Genomic DNA, 20,559 nt, shown 5'->3' with positions numbered 1-20,559 from the left:
GACTTTAATTTCTTTCTAAAATTTATTTATTTATTTATTTAGGGTACTAGGGATTAAACCCAGGGGGCACTTAATCACTGAGCCACATCCTCAGCTGTTTTTAATTTCTTTTTGAGATAGGATCTTGCTAATTGCTCAAGGCCTCACCAAATTGCTAAGGCTGGCTTTGAACTTGTGATCCTCAGCCTCCAGAGTCACGGAATTATAGGTGTGTGTCATCATGCCTGACTTCTTGTTTTTAAAAGAACCTCAGGCTGAACCTGTTAGGCCTCATGAGCCACGCTGAAATCTTTTTTTTTTTTTTAATATTTATTTTTTAGTTTTCGGCGGACACAACATCTTTGTTTGTATGTGGTGCTGAGGATCGAACCTGGGCCGCACGCATGCCAGGACAGCGCGCTACCGCTTGAGCCACATCCCCAGCCCCATGCTGAAATCTTATGCAACTTTATTCTACTTTATATTTTGCATTGCTGGAACCATATGCCAGGCAAGCACTCTACCATGAGTTTCATCCGCAATCCCACTTTGATTTCATAGAGAATGTTTTCTGCTTTAGGATTCACCTCATTAAACCTTCAATAGCAAATTCCCCCAAATAGACTTCACTGATGGACACACAAAGAACTAGAAAAGCAGCCCTGTGTGTATCCCTGATGTGTGAGTCCTGCCTCCAGGACCCTGAGGACACTGGGCAGCAAGCCTCCTCATACCCGCAACATGATGCGATGCTCAATGTTGAGGAGGATCTTCTTCTTCTCCCTGTAGTCCCGGATGAGGGCATGTAGCGTGTCACAGTGGGGGACCCAGCCAATGAGGCCTGAGTTGGTGGACAGAGGGATGACGGCATATCTCTGGATGCTGGTGCCACAAAAGAACAGGGTCATTTTGTACAAGAAGAGCATATTTATGATCCACTCAGAGCACACAAAGATTTGGTATAGGGTGTACCTGGTACCCAGGTGCTTAACCACTAAGCCATATATCCCTGGTCTTCAAAATTTTTTATTAGGATCTCACTAAGTTGCTTAGGGCCTCACTAAATGCTGAGGCTTACTTTGAACTTATCATCCTCCTGCCTCAGCCTCCCAAACCACAGGGATTACAGGTGTGTGCCACCGCTCTCCACTGCAGACTGTCTTTAATGAGCCCTGCACATGGTTTTTGTGAGAGGGGGAGTGAGCAATACTTGGTGAAGAATACAACATCACAGAAATAGGGTGCTCGTAACATGAAAGCCACTCTGGCCTTCTCATCCTGCCCAACAGACCGGTGGCTCTGGAAGCATCATGTGACTATTATCTGAGATCAGGAGAAAGAAAAGCAACAGGGCCAAGGATAGGAAGGCTCTGGCTGAGCTTACGCTCCACAAGGAGTAACATACTGTATAATCTTGATTAACAGTCTGTATAATCTTGATTATAACATACTGTATAATCTTGATTAACAGTCTGTATAATCTTCATCTCATCTCAAATCACTCCCTTCTGAATTTTTTGGAGCTTGTTAAAGGCATATCCCATGTGGAGACCCTTTCTTCTTGTGTTTGGCAGCCGGGTTACTGATAACCTCCTGCCAAGTTATAACTTATTTGATAAAGGAGCATGGTTCTACGCACAGTCGTAGGAGGGCAAGAAGACTTCTCAAAATTTTGCCATTTCCACAGCACTCTGAATACCTGAGGTTTTTCCGAAGAGATGTCGGGTCATTGGCCAAGAGGGTATTAACCAGGCCGAAGAGCTGCATCACCCGCTCGTCCTGCCGCAGGTCTTCGTGGCCCTTCAGGAGGAACACAAACTCATGGCCGTTGCTGCCTGTAGGGATGGCGGCAACTGTTAGTGCAGAACACAGGTTCTCACACCCGTAGCTGAGACCAGCAGAGTATCCCAAAGATCCCATAGACTACACACACTCTCCCTAATCGCAATCCCCTACAAATGGAAAGAACACTCTACAACTGAGGAAATAGCTCTGCTTTTGATGTCTCCCAATGACCAAAGTTGTTTAAATTTTAAAAAAGACTGTTACCAAGGATCAGGAACCGTCATGCAGAGATTATACATTTTCCCTCTCCCTGACCCACTCTGATCTGAAAAGCCCAACTCCTATGGCCCACATCCCTTGGAGTTCTAGCTGGTGTGGCCAATGAGGCACTGGCAGGAAAGGATAGGAAGAGGTGGAGATCAGGGTATTTGCCCCCACACCCTGCCTTGGTCACAGTTCTAGAAGCAGCCATGCCCCTCCACCTGAGCTACAGCTTCTGCTAGCTGGCTTCTCTTCCAAGGCAATAGTTCTTGTTGGGCTCCTTGCCTTTTCAGGTCTGGAGGGGTGGTGGGAAGGACGAGGAACAGCTTATTTGCTCACTTCTCTCAGAAGCAGTTTCTTCACTAAACTTTTTAAATCCAATACGCTGAGAACATGACTGACCCATGTTTTCTTTTGTTGTTGTTTGTTTTTTAAAATATTTTTTTTTTCAGTTATAGATGGATACAAAACTTTTATTTATTTTTACATGGTGCTGAGGACCGAACATGCAAGGGAAGTGCTCTACCACTGAGCCACAACCCCAGCCCTGTGATCATGTTTTTTATTGGAAGATACCAGCTCCTGGAGAGACCACTACCTGTGTACCATGATTGATCAGTGTTGGTGAAAACCATTACACTTGAGAAATGAGCGTCATTAAAAGGGAGAGACCTCAAGAAGCCACCCCAATACACAAGTCTCCCTCAACCATTCCAGGTAGGTATCACTACCCCTAAGCCAAATTCTAGATGCCATGTGTTGAATGTACCTCCCATGAGGATTCATTGCTATTCTAGTTTGTTTGCTTTACACAATTATTTCCCACAAAGGGAGAACATTCAAGAACCCAGATGCTCTTTCTTCAGTGGCATGGAACCTCAAGACTGCATCAGCTGCCTCTGCTGGCTCATTTCAACACCTGCCCACCACCACCAGGGCTCCACACACGAGATCTGGCTTTACTTCAACAGGTACAGCTCTGAGTACACTCGGAGCCATGAAGAGGTCCTGGAAGGGGAGGGCCACTGTCCTCCATTCTTGTCCCAAGAGGTGGGGAGAGTTGTAGCACATGAAAGATTAACAGCTGGAATGGCAGGCCATAATTTCAGAACAGGGGGCAGGGACTCATTCAGGGAGGTAGAAGTGCAGTGATCCTTACCCATGAGAGTCAGCTTCCGGGGCCTCTGCTTGGATGTGATAACTTGCAAAGATGGGGCTATGGACTGAATGCGAATGATTGGCTGGTTGGGGTCATATGTTCCTGGCACAGCCAATTCAAGGTCTCGGCACATCAGAAGTTTTGGGGAAACATACTGCAGCTCTAAGGATGTAAGCTGTGAATAATTACCAAAAAAATTTAGTTAGAAAATTAAACTCCAGGGAGGAATTTAGATATAATTTAGGTCTTTTTCAACAGACTGCCAGAAGCAATTAGTTTTCTACAGGTAAAAGTGAAAGCAGGCTGGGCGCGGAGGCACACGCCTGTAGTCCTAGAGGATCCGGAGGCTGAGACAGGAGGATTGCAAGTTCAAAGCCAGCCTCAGCAATGGGCGAGGTGCTAAGCAACTCAGTGACACTCTGTCTCCAAATAAAATACAAAATAGTGCTGGGGATGTGGCTCACCCTGAGTTCAAAACAAAATCCTGGTACCAAAACAAAAAACAAAAATCAAAAAACAAAAAATCGTGAAACCAGATGCTTAGGATGAGTATCAGGAAGTTCACAGATAATAAGACAGAAAGGACCACCCGAGGAACCTACCTGGGGTAGCTGCTTTGAGATCCGTCTGAACACATGGTAGTAGAGGTCCCAGGCTTGGGTGAGGTCCTTGACGTTCCCTGACTTCATGTACTTCCTGCACCATTCTTGGGCCTCCATTAAATCTCGGCCATATGCCTGAGAAAGAAAGCAGGGCAGATGTGCAAGTGGTCAAAGTGGCCACCAAAATAGGAGCTAAATTAAATGTCTGAGCAGACCACGGAACTCCCCGGGAACAGACTGTGGCCAGAAAGTGCTAGCAGGTGAGCACAAGCAGCTGAGCAGTTCCCCAGTCCTGGAGCTTCCAGATCATAAGCAAGACTTGTTAGGTTAAGGGAACGTCAGAGGACAGGTGGGGTGGCCTCTCTTTTGATTTTCCAATTAAAATTTCAGGAGGAGGGTTGGGGCTATGGCTCAGAGGTAGAGCGCTTGCCTAGCATATGCGAGGCCCTGGGTTTGATCCTCAGCACCACATTAAATAAATAAATAAATAAAACAAAGGTATTAAAAAATTTTAAAAACGAAATTTCAGGAGGAGCTAGAAGTGTTCTAAATTATAGAGCTTGTGTAGCATGCATGAGGGGCCTTGGCTTGATTCCCAGCACTGTACCATTAAACAAAAGGAAAGTAAAAAATAAAGAAAAAAATTCAGCACTGTGCTACACTAGTGCCAAGTGCATGGTGGCATATGCCTGTAATCCCAGCAACTTGGGTGGCTAAGGCAGGATTATCACAAGTTTGAGGCCAGCCTTGGCAATTTAGGAGGCTCTAAGCAATTCAGTGAGACCTTGTCTCTAAATAAAAAATAAAAAGTGCTGGGGATGTGGCTCAGTGGTTAAGTGCTCCTGTGTTAAATCACCAGTACAAAAAAGAAACAAAATTATGCAGGTTCTTGAAACTTAGAGACAATTAACTTCTGGTGTTTTTTATCCCTATGACCTCTGCTGGAGTCCTTGTGTTAAGGCAGAAGAAAGGATGGAGGGAAAGGAATCATGTCCTTGGTACTTTCCATCCCATACCTGGTTAAAGGACGTTTCCTTCAGAGTTTGGGGGCCCCGTTCCATCATAGCGTGCAGGGGTTCCAGCACCTCAAACATGCCCTTCACATTCCTCTCCCCGAAGTACAAACGAGATGCCTCTTCCAGGCCTTCGTGCCACATCTCATGCCAGAGGATGGCCACCCGGATCAGCTCCTCGCTCACCTGGATCAAAGCGGGGAAAGAAAAGCACCAGGGATGAACACTCTCAGGAAGTCTGACTTGAGAATTGGAGGGACGCATCTGCTGGGAGAGGGAGTGTGCGGTCCCATGGTGAGGAAAACCCTGGCTGGCTCTGGACTCACCATCATGGCCTGCTGGACCAGGGTGTTGCTGTGCTCACACATGTTCTTCAGAATCTTGTTGGCTGCGTTGTGACGGGCTGTTGTAGTTGACTTGGAAGCCACAGTCAGAGGGTAGATGAGAGCCTGAAGCAAACAGGAACATTTGCAAGAGACACATGTAAAGGAGCCTGAGGGGTTTTCCCTGTACTGGGGACTGACACAGTGGCACTCTATCACTGACTTACAACCCCAGCCTTTTTTTTTTTAACTTTTAAAATTTTGAGGCAGGGCCTCTTTAAATTGCCCAGGCTGTCCTTGAACTCGTGATCCTCCTGCCTCAGTGAGTAGATGGGATTACAGGTCTGTGCCACTGTACCCAGACCAATGCAGGTTTTAAGGAGAATGGCAAAAGACATCGTGAAGGTGACATTAGCACCATGAGTCTACCACAAAGGAGAGCTCCATCTGGAGGGGACTCTTTCTTTTCAGGATGGTTGCTGGGTCCTTGGGACTACTAGCTGAGTAGACCTTCCTAGGGCTGGGTGGAGCACCTAGCTCCCAGTTCCTGTACTTGTGTTTCTCAAAGGCTGGCCATCAAATCAAAGGTCAGTGATAAGATGAGAAACTGCCCAGGTTCTCCACATACCTGGGGGTGGTACCGACCAATGTCTGTGAGAAGCTGGTGAATGAGGCGTCCCACCAAGGGTCTGGGCGTATCAATTCTTGCAATGAGCTGAGGAATAACCTGGTATTCAAAAAGTCACAGTATGTGGCATGTGAGGCAGGGAAACAACTCTAGTTATTCTTCTAAATGAAGATTGATCCTTACAACTTGTTTGGTTGATACTTTAAGCTCTGAAATGGTTCATTATTTTCAGTTCTCTAAAAGAAACTAAAGAGTATATGTAGTCCAGACTTTGGGTCTAATTTCTGTATTCTTTTTTTATTTTTGTAGTTGTAGATGAACATCTTGCCTTTATTTTGTTTGTTTATTTTTATTTGGTGCTGAGGATCAAACCCAGTGCCTCACACATGTTAAGGCAAGCACTCTGCCACTGCGCCTCAGCCCCAGCCCTGCATTCTTAATATTGTAAACACATGCTGCCTTGCCCTTCTGACCACTGCATGGTTCCAAGAGAAGAACACAGGAGACAGAATCTGGGCCACCCTCACCTGTAACCAAGTATCAATCTGGATTGCTTTCACCCCTTCCACCAAGGCTTCATTGACATCTGGCCAGTGACCATAATCAAACCACAAAGTGAGAACTCTGGAAAAGACAAATGAAAAGTCACATAAAATTTAGTTTTCCAGCTTTTTTTTCTGTTTTTCATCTCTAAGGCTCTGGAGAAGAGAACCTATGGCTGTGATGAGTGGCGGGGTTCTGGACTGATGTGCAAGGATCATTCTGAGCTCATGAGCATTCCCAGATCATGGCACAAGCTCAGACACGGAAAGATGAGCCAGCGTGACCTAAGAGAACCACAGACTGGGACAAATGAAAAGGGCAACAGGAAAGCCTGGCACTCAGCTGGTCAGCGCCTCACAAATGAGGAGGCCATGGCTGTGCCTGTCATGACTAGCCTCTGGACTGACAATCGGTTTGGGCCAACTGTTCAGACTTGTCAAAGTTGCAGGAGGATTTTTAAAATGTTGTGATGAACAAAAGCCTTGGTCCCTATGTAGTAAACCACATAGACAGCCCTCACTCCACTTCTAGGTTTTTGCAGGTTCCATCCTCCTAAGTGGAATCCGGCCAGCTATCATTCCTCAACCCACAGGTGGAGAAAGGCCCAGAGCCGAGTTTGGGTGTACTGACCGGAGTGGGGAAGGCTTAGATGACCTGGATGTGTGACATGGGTGTCCTGTCATTAGCAGGATCTTCCACAGTTTCACCCTCCCCTTCCCTGATACCTGAGTGTATCCTGGAGGTTGTTGCCTCGCGACAAGGAGATAGAACGGAAGAAGCCCTGGACGGCCGGGACAGTGTACATCAAGAGGGTTTTGGATAAATCCTGTTGGAATACACACGTGTTAGTGACACTTTTATCTCAGCTTTCTTTTTCCTGTGGTGCTGGAGATTGAACCAAGGCCTTGCACACACTAGGCAAGTGTTCTACCACTGAGCTGAATCCCTGGCCTTTTGCCTCAGCTTTCTCATCTGGATAGTGGGAATAGGTGCATACTAAAAGTACCTCCTTCAAAGGGCAGTTGAGTGTTCAGCCAGTTGTGCATGGAAAGCCTTTTTTGGTGCCTGGAACATGGCAACTGTGTCAGAACTGTCACTGTCTTGGGGTATGGTGGTTTCCTGAACAGAGTGGCAGAGGGTGGGGCTGCAGCTTTGAGTGCTGTTCTCTGGACCTGACGGCTACCTTGGTGCATTTCAGATTGACAGCCCAAGGAGAGGTGGAAGGGAAGACAACAAGGCAAAGATGATCCCCCAGGCCCTGTCCTCAGAGTGGACTTGCAGGTGGACACTGCCCCCAAACAGGCACAGCACAGTTAAGAGAAGGAGCTCATTCTCCAGCACAGGCCATGACAGCCCCCCGGGAGCAGGGTATGGTCTCCTGCACTGCTGCAAAGGTGGCCAGGCAGGGCATCCAGCTCCCCCTCGCACTTCAGAGAAGCCTCGGGCTCCACTGAGCTTGGACTGCTCACAGGGCTGCACCTGGCTGGTCCTCAGGAGGAGAGGGGAGCCCACCTCAGTGACTTTCTTCTGCAGAGGGGATGGAGTGGGGCTGTTCTCAGAGCTCTCGGCTTCGCTCTCACTGTTGCTGCCCTCTGTGCTGGTGGCGGCAGCAGCAGTGGCAGCAGTGGTGGCCGCTGTGGTGGTGTTGGTGATGTTGGCCCCACTGGCATGACGAAGTTTCTTCTTCTCGTCGCGGGCTTGGTTCTGGTGTTTGTAGTGCAGCACAGCTTCGAAGTTCATCACTGCCCATGCGTGCCAGGCCTGGGTAGGGCGAGAGCCAGGGGTAGACGCTGGGCTGTGACTAACAGCTTTAGTTTTTCCAGCTTTTTTTCTATTTTTCATCTCTAAGTCTCTGGAGAAGAGAACCTATGGCCGTGATGAGTGGCAGGGTTCTGGACTAATCTGCAAGGATCATTCTGAGCTCATGAGCATTCCCAGATCATGGCACAAGCTCAGACACGGAGAGATGAGCCAGCGTGACCTAAGAGAACCACAGACTGGGACAAATGAAAAGGGCAACAGGAAAGCCTGGCACTCAGCTGGTCAGAGACTCACAAATGAGGAGGCCAAAAGTGATGGATGTATGGAAGTTTTCATTTAAACCTTCCAGGTAAAGAAGAAGACCTCCTCGCAAGGGCAAGAACGGGACAGAGGCGCACAGAGGGCAAGCAGTGTCCACAGGAAACAAGCAAAGGACATGCCTGCAGTTTAGGGCACGTGCAGGAGCAAAATGCAGGAAGGCTGGTCAAGTGCCAGGGCAGAGGGCAGAGGAACAGTCACACTAGGTCCAGGGGCCCACTTCTAGGCCCAGGGGCCCACTTCATCTATGGGAAAATGAAGCTTTACTGGGTTTTAAAGTAGACAAAATGGATTATTTAAGAGAGCAGATGTTGAGAGGCAGCTGTCACATTTAGGGAGTGGTGGTGAGTCCTAATAAGTCACATGACAGGGGGCAAGGGAAGGCACACACTGAGAGGTATAAAGAGGACCACTTCTGCATGGTACAGAGAGGCTGAGGCAGAGTTTTGACTCAGGGCATTGGAACTCTGCAGTGACGATAGCACATTAAGATAACCCACTAAGAGTTAGACTTTCTGGATAATCAGGAAATTCCCTGTCTACTGCTAAAGATGATAACATGACTGTGCCCATTTTCCCAATTAAGCAGAGTGGTCTTTACTTGACAAGTTAGAATGCTACAGTGACTCAAGTTCAGTTCCCTAGCCCTTCATTTATTCAACACATGCCTCTTATATATGGAGGTGCCAGGCACTGACCTGGGGTCAAGGTGAACAAGACCAAAATGCTGGCATGCACACCATACTATGGGGATTGATGGTACAAGACCTAGAACCAAAGGAACCCATACTAGAAAATGCTTTTAAAAACTAAAACCAATTTGCCTGGAAGCAGGTTTTTCCTTGTGATCTGGATTTTTCTAAAGGGTGAATGATAGGTAACTAGTCAGCAAGACCCCTACTAAACCTCACTGGACTCACTTCTTTGGCTTTTGACATGCAGCTGTCCTTGAGAGACAAGTAATTCTCCTATTACAGAAGGGGCATTTTTGGATCATCAAGAAGCATGCTTAGACAAGGAGAGCTTTTTATTGTGAACTCTTCTGTGGCTTTCAGATGCAAGTTTTGACCCCAGAGGGATTAATTCACAAAGTATTAGTAAGTTAAGGAGATTCTGGAAAGAAATCGATGATATATGCCATGTTAAGAAGGAGGCCCTTTGGAAAAGATATTTAAAAAATGAGAATGTGAGCTCTTGCCAAGGATGTACTTCCAAGACTCCCCTGTACCAGCCAGTCACATCTTTTGTACATTTCTATTTGTCCTTTTGAAAAGTTTCCTGTAATATAACAGGATGTTACCCAGATCTTTCCAATAAAAACAAAGAAAGTTAATTTCTTAGCTGAGGAGTAGCCGAGGATGGAGATCAGAAAGGAGCTGGGAAGGAACAGATTACCCAGGGGGAAGATAAAGTTCCTGAGATTAACTGTGTGTCCAGATGCTCCTAAGAAAACAAGCAGCTAAGAAGTGAAAAGACAGCAGCAGCCCAGTGCCACACATAGGACACGGCGCGATGCCTGCTTCTCAAGGGAGGAATCAATGAAATGTGTAAGGGAAATGCAGGCTCCTCGGGCCTTTTTTTTCTTTTTTGATTTTTTAGTTGTACATGTACGCAGTATCTTTATTTTGTTTATTTATTTTTATGTGGTGCTGAGGATTGAGCCCAGGGCCTCACGTGTGGGAGGCAAGTGCTTTACCACTGAGCTACAAACCCAGCCACTTCCTTGGGCCTCTTGACAGGCTCCAGTCACTTGGCTCCCAGGGGCCAGGCTGAAGGGTCCTGCCAGGTGGCTGTGCCCTGCCCCCCTCACCTTGTACCAGCTGCGGTCATGCTCAGTAGCGGCGCTATAGTACTGCAGCACTTTGGGGATGGTGCTCTCATTAATGCCCTGGAGGTTCAGCTGCCACTCCCCGAGTTTCAGGAAACACCTGAAAAGAGAAGCAAGCCCCCATGTTGCTCCTTCTCCCTAAGAGCCCTCCTGAGGGGGACAACAAACTACCAGGGGTGCCTTTACACCTTTCTGGTATCTATTCTCCCTGTCAAGAGGCAACCCAAAGGAACCAGCAGAATGTTCAACCATGTGGAAGGAAGGAGACAGGGTCTGGGAACAGGTTTTCAGGTACCATCTTTTCTTCTGATCTCTGTGTTGCAATGACAGTATAACCCAGGAACCTGGTAAAGGTACGTCTGCATGGACCTATCTAGCCCAAATCCAATTTTCATGGGGAACAGCTGTTGAGTTATTTTTCCTATTGATTGCCTACGGCTTCTCCCTTACTCTTCCCCCTCCCTCCCTTTGCTAAGGTGATGACGGCACCAGCTGGCGTTTGCACCTGCTGATGTGCTCCAGGCACTGCTCTCAGTGCTTGACGCTGTGGCCTTTCCATAAAGCCACACACCTTTCACCACCCTAGGAAACAGGTACTCTTCCTATCTTCCAGAGAGGTTAAACAGTTTATCTAAAGTCAAATTTATCCACACTTCAAATTAGCAGTGTACCTGGCACCTGAAAACAAAAAGTCTAACCCTAAAGCCAGACACCAGGAGAGGATAGCACTTGGGCTGAGTGCCCTTGAGCTGCTGAACCCTGGGAAAATGAGTGGGGACTATGGAGCACCGCAATTTGATGGCTGCCTGGGATCCCTACTGCAAAAGGTGAGAGGTATGGGCAATAGGTCCCCCAAGGAGCCTGAATGTGTCCTCACTACAGAAGCTGCTGGCATGGCAGGGGCATGGTCCTCACCGGGCCATGAGCTTGTGCAGCTCCTGCTTATGCTGCTGGTCCTCAGTGGCAATGGCATGCTGGGCCTGCTGCTGCATGGTCTGGACAAAGTGCTGCATGTGCTGGAAGGCATCGATCTGTGGCAGGACAAAGGCACAGAGAGCCACTTGGCATGTGGCAGAAGCTTGCAGGCACACAAGTCAATCCACACCAAACAGAATATCCTAGAACACAGGATGCTGTTGGGAGAGGGCCAGGCTTTTCCAGAACATTCATGATTCATTCAGCTTAAGTCTTAGCTCTCCTCTGCCAACTGTAATTACCAGTTTAACAAGTCCTGGAAGAGCCACATGTCTGGCTATCCCAAATAATAACTCATGTGGAGTGATCTGAACAAGTGCTTACTTAACTATCAATATACTGCCCTGAGGGAATCAGACTCATGGGAAACTGTCTCAGGCTAGTAAAACCTTGGTATTTGTTTACAAAGCTATGGTGCCCTGGCTGCTTCAGCAGAGCAAAAATTACAGATTAAAAAAAAAAAAAAAAACAGATGGAACCCCTGGTACCTGAATAAGAACAGAGAAGGAGTAAAGGCCCTCAAGTGCTTAGTGGAAAAAGATGACACTAGGTAAGCAGCCACCCAGGGACAGGGGGCTTGGGAACAGAATCTTCAGAGAATCCTCTTGCAGTCCCGTCTACTTTTCCCTCTACTGCTACCATGGGGTCTGACTCAGTGAGCAGTGGCATGTGAGTTACCAGGGACCAGACAGCTGTACCAGGAAAAGCAGCACAGGCCTCAGATCTGGAAGTACTACACGAGCCCACTGTGCCCAGACCTGCCAGCATCTTGACAAATTCAGTCTGTACCTTCTTTTAACAGACTTCTAGGATGGAGACGAAATGCATAAACGTCTAAAGCTCATATGGAGAATGGTAAAATCTAAATCCACTAACATAGGAGAAGAAACATTATGTGAGAGAACGTGAAAAAGGATATGTGTTCTTTGTTATACAAGGAGGGGATCCACTTTTTCAAGAATAATAGGTCTCCTTATGGTAAATTGTATAAGAAGTTTTTCTGTTTTTGTTTGTTTATAGAACTCAGAATCAATTGGTTTCAAGATACAGGGTTTGACCCCAAGCTGGAATGACATGACCCTGTAACAAGCAGCTCATGCCTGAGGACAGGACAGACACCGGTTCCCACAGTGAATAAGACACCTGTCTCCCACAGCATCTGCCTTCACAGAGTTCCACTTCTCACCAACAGCTTAGAAAAAGAACTACATAGCATTCCCCCACCTGGGAAGTGATACCTGTCCTTTAGATTTTCTTCTAGGAGTCCTACACTGGCCAGATTTATATCTGATTAAAAACAAAAACAAAAAACAAAATGAAAGTGGAAGCAACACTAAAAAGGTCAGCCACTAAAAAGGGGACCATGAGTGCGGCTGTCAAGCAGGCAGGAGCAACCCTAGGAGCTCTGAAGCCAGGTGCTTTTTAGAGCCCAAACACTATGTGTTGCTGACAATCCAGACAGGGCGTAAGCTCTTTTTGGAGCTTAACAAGGAGCTGAACAAAAAATAAATGGCCCAAACTGGGGAATCTAGGTTTGGGTGTGAAGCCTAAGATAAAAATTTTATCCAGCAGGGGAGAATCTGCTACCTTTTTACTCCATAGCATGAGGCAACTTATTTTATACTTTTTGCAGTACTAGGGGTTGAACTCAGGGGTGCTCTAGCATTGACTTACATCCCAGCCCTTTTTATTTTACTTTGAAACAGGATTTTGCTAAGTTGTTTAGGTGTCCTTGAACTTGTGATCCTCCTGCCTCGGTCTCCCAAGTTGCTAGGATTAACTTATGTGCCACCAACTTATTTTTAAGGAACTGAATATACTCTACCTAAAACTTCTTTTCTCCATCCCAAAGAAATGAAGAGGGGAAAATGATTCTTTCCATCTTATAAATGAAGGACCCAGTCACTTGGAAGAAAGAGCTTTCTCAGGCCCACAGGACTGAGGCTGGGCACAGTCCTCTGGTTCTTGAGAGCACTATGTCTGGGTGGTTTGTGGGCTGGAAGGACCTTAGCCAGTGAGATTTCACGCATGGCCCTCCCATCTCTGGATTCCACGGTGGAATCACGCACCCAGCTGTCCCTGATGCCTTCCTGCAGGCAGGGTCTGCTTCCCCCCAGGACATCGCACTTGCTGCACCACCCTGTTTACAGTCCAAGAGAGCAAGGCACAATCACCAAACTTTCTCCAAGTAGCTCCTGGATCATGAAGAAGTGATGCTGCCAGATCTAGGCTTGAAGTCCCAGCACCTAGCTTTAAAAAGGTTTTTAAATTTTTAATTTCTCCAGAACTTGGTCTCCTAAGAAAAGGCCATATTCTGTGGAGAAGTTGGGCTTGGGCATATATTGAGAGAAGCCACTCCTGAATTGAGTCACCACCCAAAAGTCTTCTTCTGCCACTTTCGGCAAGACAGTCAAAGACTTGGAGGCTGTACACAGAAGGAAACCAGACTATTCAGATTCACCACCTTTTGTTTTTCTCCTTAACCTGGAGAGGTCAGGACTGAATCAGAAATGCTCTGGCCTGAATGGCTCACATAGCTTGAAAAATAAAACAACAATAACAAAATCCCAAATATACACTTTAGAAGGAAACTCAGGTCATTAGTAATGAGGTAAATCCCAGTTAAAGACCGGGGTCTTAGAGAAGGCTGTTGATACCACTTTAGGTGACACTGAGCCAACCATTCACAGAAGCCAAATCCTAGGCCCAGTCTGAGGACCCTTGGGCATGCCTTCTCCAGGCAACCCTGTTTTTTTTTTTTTTTTTAAATATTTTAAAATATTTAAATATTTTAAATATTTATTTTTTTAGGTGTAGATGGATACAACACAATGCCTTTATTTTTATGTGGTACTGAGGATCGAACTTGGGTTCCACCCGTGCTAGGTGAGCGCTCTACCGCTGAGCCACAATTGCAGCCCCTCTAGACAACTCTGTTTTAACCACCCTTTCCACAGCCTCAGCTCTGCTGGGGACCACAGTGGGGAGGGGAGGCCAGCATAGGTACTCTCCTACCCTGAGGGCATACATTTTGTTAGTCACCAACATCACCCAGGGAGATTTGTCAAAAAAACCCAAAAACAAAACAAATACCAAGAGCCAAATCTGTTTCCCAGCATGCCCTGCATGCTGCTGCTTTTGAATCCAAATTGATGATACAAAAGGTGACCAGAAGTCTGGAAACCAAACTGGTCTTACGAAAGATTTAGTCTATTTTCACAAATATGCTACCCTTGTTTTGAACAGCCTATCTTCTCTTCAGGGACAGAAACTGTGCTTTTTCTATGATTCAGCACTTTCTGGATACACACTCATTGGTTTGGTCAAGGCACGCGGATATCTCCTCGACCGTGACTCACAGGGTGAAGTCAGGAAGAGACTGCCTGTCATTGTGGATAGGTGGTTTTGACCCTGGCTCCTTTTTGGCCTTTAGGGAGGCAGCGAGATTAGATGAGTGTTCTGAAGGTGGGCCCTGGTGGCTGGACGTGGGTACAGACCTTGCGAGCGCTCTTCCACATGTTCTTCATGTAGGCATAGGTCACCTGAGGGTGGACTGTGGGCAGAGGATGGTCGAGCTGCCGAGACGGATCGACTCCCAGGAGCAGCACTAAGGTTTTATGAGCAAGAGCCTTAAGAACAAGACAGGCCAGGTTATGAACAGAACCAAAGCAGGCGTAGCACCCGCCACATGGTGGGGGAACTCACCAGCCTGCCGCTCTTGCCACACAGGCTGGCGTACTTGAGCCAGGTTCTCATGTCCTCATGAGGACTGACCACGAGGGACCGCACCATAAGGATTTTCTGCCAGTCCTCCACGATACGCTGGCAGCCCTGGACATACAGAGGGGAGGGTTAGACACATCCTGCTCTAGCTCACTCCCCACAAGCCACAGCAAAATCGACTCTCAAACAAAAAGGAGACTCATTAATATAATCTCAACTTTCTCAAGTTAAAGGCACTGGGAGTTGAAATACTTGTTAAGAACTTCTCAACAATTCGAGAAGCAGTAGGGTATGGGGTCTAGAGTTTGAATTCTGGCTCTGCCACTTGCTATGTGACTTTGGGCAAGTTACTAACCTCCCTGATTGATCTCTAGGGTGGAATAAAAATAGTATCAACCTCACAGGGATATGGTGAGGATTAAACAAATTAAATTATTTTCAATTTCTTTTGTGGATTGTGAAAAATACATTAATATTTTGCTTTAGTCGTTGATTGAAGATGACTATCACTGACAAAAAAATTAAATTTGAAATGTATTGTTCAAAATTCAAAAGACTAAGTGTATAAGAAGTTCAAGTAAATTTTCAAATGATCCTGTTTGTAAGTTGGTGATGTTTATAATTCTGAGGTTATGAAAACCTAAGTCTGGGATATCCTGAATGTTGGCCTTCTTTATTTCAGTACATATAGAAGGAAAAGTGCCTCATTAATTTACACATTTCTTTGTAATCAGAAAAAATAGAGTGAATTAATTATTATCAAAGGGGCTAAGTTCATTTTATATCAAATTACTGCTAGGAGTAAAGGCAACTTTTCCTTTTTTCACCCTTGCTGGTAAGAAGGAAGGGAAATGGGTTCCTAAGATGTCAGGCAAATTCCACAAATCTATGGAGCTGCTCTCCCTCTCTCTCTTTTTTGGTACCAGAGATTGAATCCAGAAGTGCACCGCTGAGCCATATCCCCAAACCCCTTTTTTATGTCGCAGGTTTTTTTTTTTGTGTGTGTGTGTGCCAGGGGCACTCGACCACTGAGCCACATCCCCAGCCCTATTTTGTATTTTATTTAGAGAGAAGGTCTCACTGAGTTGCTTAGCGCCTCACTTCTGCTGAGGCTGGCTTTGAACTTGTGATCCTCCAGCCATAGCCTCCCAAGCCGCTGGGATTACAGGCGTGCACCACTGTGCCAGGCTTTACATTGCATTTTCAGTCAGGGTCTTGCTAAGTTGCTTAGGGCCTCACTAAATTGCTGAGGCTGGCCTTAAACTTGCAGACCTCCTGCTTCAGCCTCTTGAGTTGCTGGGATTATAGGCGTGCACCACGCCCAGCCCATGGAGTTTTCTCTATAGTGATAAAACTGAAAGTCTAACAGTGATCTCCAGATTTCAGATTTGACAGGATGTTGTCTTGAGCCTGACCTGAGAACCTAAGGCAAGAGGACATGTGGTGCAGCTGAGGCTGACCTCTCAAGCTGCCCTGTGGCAGACACTGGTTGGGGATTTTAATTTAAATGTCTTGGCCACAAATGGCAGTCTTCTAGCCCAGGCAGCTCATGGAGTGTTTTGACAGCAAGCCATCCATGAGAGCCAATTTCCCCCCACAGAGTCATGCTTTATTTTCAGCCTGGATAATACGCTTTCCATCCCATGAACACAATGATTTGGAAAGTTAGGGGAGCAGAAAAAAGTACACTGAGTGATTGTTTTGGTTACTTCTCACTAACGACTAGTTTGTCCCAGGTGCTGAAAAACTTTGGCTCCCTGGGAGCCAAAAGAGCATCTTGTTGTCTCAAGACAGGACAGTTCTGAAGGCTTAAGGTGATGATGCTGACCTGAACTCATGAAGTCAGGCAGGAGCCTCTCCTTCCCAGGACTCATTCCATCCATCTCCCTGCCAACTCTGTAAGTCCCACTTGTTAGAATATCTGAAGATTCATCAGATCTCTGATTTGGAAATTCTTCACTCTACGATAGGCACTTAAGAAAACCAGGGTGTGTACAAGTGGGAAATGCTCGCTTTGTGGAATTCTTTCTGGTGCCCAGGAGACAATTTTCCATCAAAACATTCACTGGGCATTTCATAAATACTAATAAAACATGTAAAAGAACTGTGTGTGCCTATTTCAGAGCCATAAATGACTTGATTCGTAAGATGTTCCTTTGCCCACTGCTCTTTCCTACCCAGTGGAATGTGCCCTGAGCTTCCTAGGCAGGAATGTGGCTTTGAGTCAAAAGGCTTGTCACAGCCTACTGAAAAGCTTGGAAGCACAAACCTTGACTGGTCTGGAGAGAGCATTTGGAACTAGGTGTGGATCTGGTCAAGAGGAAACCACCTATTGGGGGTGGGGGTGCTGAATATGAGAAGCAGGGGACTGACAGTTTCTAGAGCAGTAAAGGTACTTTGTGTTGTCTCTCTCTCCCTCTCTCTCTCTCTCTGGTGCTGGGGAACAGAACCCAAGGCCTCATACAAGCCAGACAAGCACTCTACCACTGAGTTACCCTGCCAAGCCCACTCTCTCCCTTCCTACCTACTCAAGGAGGAGGAGGACTGCTATTTTTTCCAAGGGTACTTGAGACTGCAGACTTCCAGGTCTGGAGTCGACAGTTCCTCAGGCTACAATGACCAGAATGCTGCACTAAAACTCTAAGACAGTCCTTGGAAAAATTCTTCTACAAGGGGAAACTAGTAGAAAAGTCTGATCAAGAGGCTAGGTTGACTGCAACTTGGCAGGAGATAGTGAAGGAACACATTGGACAATCTGTTTAAATAGAGGGATGGGGCCTGGCAGGAGGCTGCACACTTATAATCCCAGCTACATGGGAGGTTGAGGCAGAAAGAGCACAAGTTGGAGGATGACCTTAGTAGTAGCTCAGAGAGACCCTGCCTCAAAACAAAATTTTTAAAAAGGGTTTAAGTGGGAGCTCAGTGGTCGAGGGTCCATGAGTTCTGTCCCCAATTAAATAAAACAAGAAAAAAAAAAAAAAGCTGCCAGATGCTGGGGGCCAATACATGTGTTTAGATACTGATTCTCAGCTTTGGTTGCAGGGGGCCATCTGGGAGCTAAAGACACCAATCCTGTGTCTACTCCCAGAAATGGTGACTTCATGGGCCTGGGCATCAGGATTTTTAAAAGCTCTCCTAGTGATCACACTGTGCAGTGAAGGTTAAGAACCACTGATTTTGAGGTTCTGATTCCCAGTTGGTTGCTCAGAGTGTCACTTATTAAGGATGTTTTCTTTGATTCCTAGAGAAGTTGGAGGAGGCTGGAAAACTGGTCATTCTCCCACAGCCAACATTTAGGTGAAGAGCCTTGAGTGCTCTGCTCAGCATAGGAGGCAGGAAAACTCATGGAGTGAGCACAGGAGGTGTGGGGCACAAGGGCCCCCAAGAGCCCTCAGCGGGACAGGAGGGTGAACTGGGGCATCTCCAGGCTCACCTGCAGTCTCTCCCACCAGATCTGGCGGATGATCTCTCGTCGCTCAGGGACAAGTTTGTACTGGATAACCTCCTCCAGCTCAGAGAGCATGTGGCAAGAAACCATGGCCTGATGAAAGCAAAGCACATTCCAACCTAATTACTGAAGGAGCAATCCAGAGTTGGGGTTAACGTAACAACCCTGGCATCTGGGTTTCCACCGACCCGGGCATACAAGCTTGTTCCCAGTAACCTGTGACATCTTTACTAGTTCACTCTGAAAACAGAGCTGAGATAAGCTTCCAAAATGACAAAGCGTGGCGTGTACACCACTCACCCCATAGGCCCGACTGTAACTCTCTCCCGCCATGGCAGTTAGCTCAGCATCCAGCAGGTCCCGGGCCTTGTCAATGCACTAGGAAAAAAACAAAGAACACTGGCCCTGGGCTCTCGACTTGGGCACTTACAATTCTTTTAGGACTTTCCAGCTAGCTGCAACTTACTTAAATGTTAGTCATGAAGATAACAATTTACCAGAGAAGGGAAGAGACCTCTTCCTAGATCTGAATGGCTTAGAGGGTAGAAATGCATGGTGTCCCAAACCTTAAACTCTAAGGAAACATTCACAGTCTTGGGCGGTGAGGGCAAGGGCAGAAGTACTGTGAAGCAGAATCGCTGTGTTCTTGCATCGCACGAGGACGTCTGTGACCTGGCTTCTTTCATCTTCCCTTGCAGGGCATGCCTGTGAACCACTCAGCACACTGCCAAGCTCCAGCTGGTCACCTCTGGCTTCAAACTTCCCGTCCTCACCATGGAGCCCTCTGTTAGCCCCTCCAGGGGATGCGGCCTCTTAGAAGGCCTAAGTCTGGATTCCTGTCACAGACATCAGCCTGGGGATGCCACAGGACTGCAGTTTGAAATTTCCTGTGCTGCCAATTAAAACCTCACGTGGAGCTATTACCTTTTTGAATGTGTAGGGCTAAATGGCATCTCTGTCCCTGAAGTACTCAGATATCTGAGCACCTTGTGTAAGACAGTCTGGAGCCTCACAGGGCAGATATGATTGCTTCCCTGGAAGGCATTCAAGGAGCACCACCCTGCATGGCCAGAAGACTCTCGTAACGGCCTCTGCTACTACGGAGATTGCTGGCTCTCTGATTCTTCCTTTGGTGAAACACCTTCTCTCTACTATAAGGAGTGCTAAGTCTAGTTGATAAAAAGGTGCAGCAATGATCCAAGAAGCTAACTCCCAAAGCCACGGCAGCAGGACAAACGCCCCAGCTGATGTGCTGGCATCTTCTCAGTAAACTCTGTGAATTATGACCCAGAGACAAGCGTGCTCTCGAGCTAAAGTACATGAGTCTGTTTACACTGGTGCCTGTGCCCAAGAGTACTGAGGGATAGCCTTTGCTCTGCTGGAAGGTGCAAGGACGTGTAGGTTTTCACCTGTTGTGCCAAGGAGAAGAGGTCCTGATGGAGTGCCAGCACAGCTCTATAAAACGCCCCATCATGGGTGTCCCGAGGTATCATGCAGGTGTACTCTTCCATGCTGTCCCACTGACCTAGTGCACACATAAGAAAGCATCAGGGTGGTCAGCAGGCTGGGCTAAAGGCAGTGTCTCAAATAAACCTTGCCATCCTACTTTCCTTTTGCTTGGGGTGCAAACAAACCAAATTAACTTGAGCCGGATGCACCCAAATCCTACAGAGGCCCTCTATATGCTGTGCAGGTTGATTTAACAAACACAGCTACATCTGTCTTAAAACCGGATTCCACTACTGCCCCAGGGAACTCCTGAAAGACAGAGAAAGTGCGTGGGCTGCACCTCATTAACCTGAGAACTCTGGCAGGCTCTCTGGGCAAGATGAAATTGCTTCCTTCCCTACTAGTGATGCCCCGGGCAGGGCAATGCTACACTGGGAAATTATATTTTTCTCTAAGTAACTGAAAATGGCCATTATACAGACAGGGGACAGGACTAGACAAATAGTTTGCCCATTTCACTCTGGCAGTATCTTTGCCTCAGGAGGGAGGAGGTAAATATTTTAAGAGGCTGTTCTAACAGAAAGGTGGCCGGGTCACAGTGTAGTGGTCTGTGTCAAGTCAGACTGGGGAGATGGCAGCCTCCAAGCCCAGGCATTCACTTCCCCTGGGGGGCGGTGAGCTCGCATGAAGTCCAGGACTGCCAAGACCATCTGCAGAAAAGGGGGAGCCTCATTAGCTGCAGGCTGCAGGGCTACCCATTTTAC

The 20,559-nt window shown here is 47.0% G+C and overlaps 1 protein-coding gene across 1 annotated transcript in view; it reads right to left on the bottom strand.

Annotated features, from left to right (window-relative positions):
• Positions 1–20,559, bottom strand: part of Mtor (mechanistic target of rapamycin kinase) — a 117,197-nt gene that overhangs the window by 12,483 nt on the left and 84,155 nt on the right. The window contains exons 32-48 of the mRNA XM_015501391.2: positions 19,756–19,871; positions 18,647–18,724; positions 18,332–18,439; positions 14,881–15,006; positions 14,673–14,804; positions 11,116–11,231; positions 10,183–10,300; positions 7,806–8,054; positions 7,019–7,119; positions 6,278–6,374; positions 5,751–5,849; positions 5,126–5,248; positions 4,803–4,985; positions 3,787–3,921; positions 3,185–3,359; positions 1,679–1,814; positions 714–861 (exon numbers count right to left, since the gene is read on the bottom strand). Coding sequence (XP_015356877.1) covers positions 714–861; positions 1,679–1,814; positions 3,185–3,359; positions 3,787–3,921; positions 4,803–4,985; positions 5,126–5,248; positions 5,751–5,849; positions 6,278–6,374; positions 7,019–7,119; positions 7,806–8,054; positions 10,183–10,300; positions 11,116–11,231; positions 14,673–14,804; positions 14,881–15,006; positions 18,332–18,439; positions 18,647–18,724; positions 19,756–19,871 — 2,240 coding nt within the window. The remainder of the gene's footprint in view (positions 1–713; positions 862–1,678; positions 1,815–3,184; positions 3,360–3,786; positions 3,922–4,802; positions 4,986–5,125; positions 5,249–5,750; positions 5,850–6,277; positions 6,375–7,018; positions 7,120–7,805; positions 8,055–10,182; positions 10,301–11,115; positions 11,232–14,672; positions 14,805–14,880; positions 15,007–18,331; positions 18,440–18,646; positions 18,725–19,755; positions 19,872–20,559) is intronic.

Source organism: Marmota marmota, unplaced genomic scaffold, assembly GCF_001458135.2.
Source record: "Marmota marmota marmota unplaced genomic scaffold, marMar, whole genome shotgun sequence".
NCBI classification, from domain to species: domain Eukaryota; kingdom Metazoa; phylum Chordata; class Mammalia; order Rodentia; family Sciuridae; genus Marmota; species Marmota marmota.
This window is presented reverse-complemented; position numbering and strand designations above follow the sequence as displayed.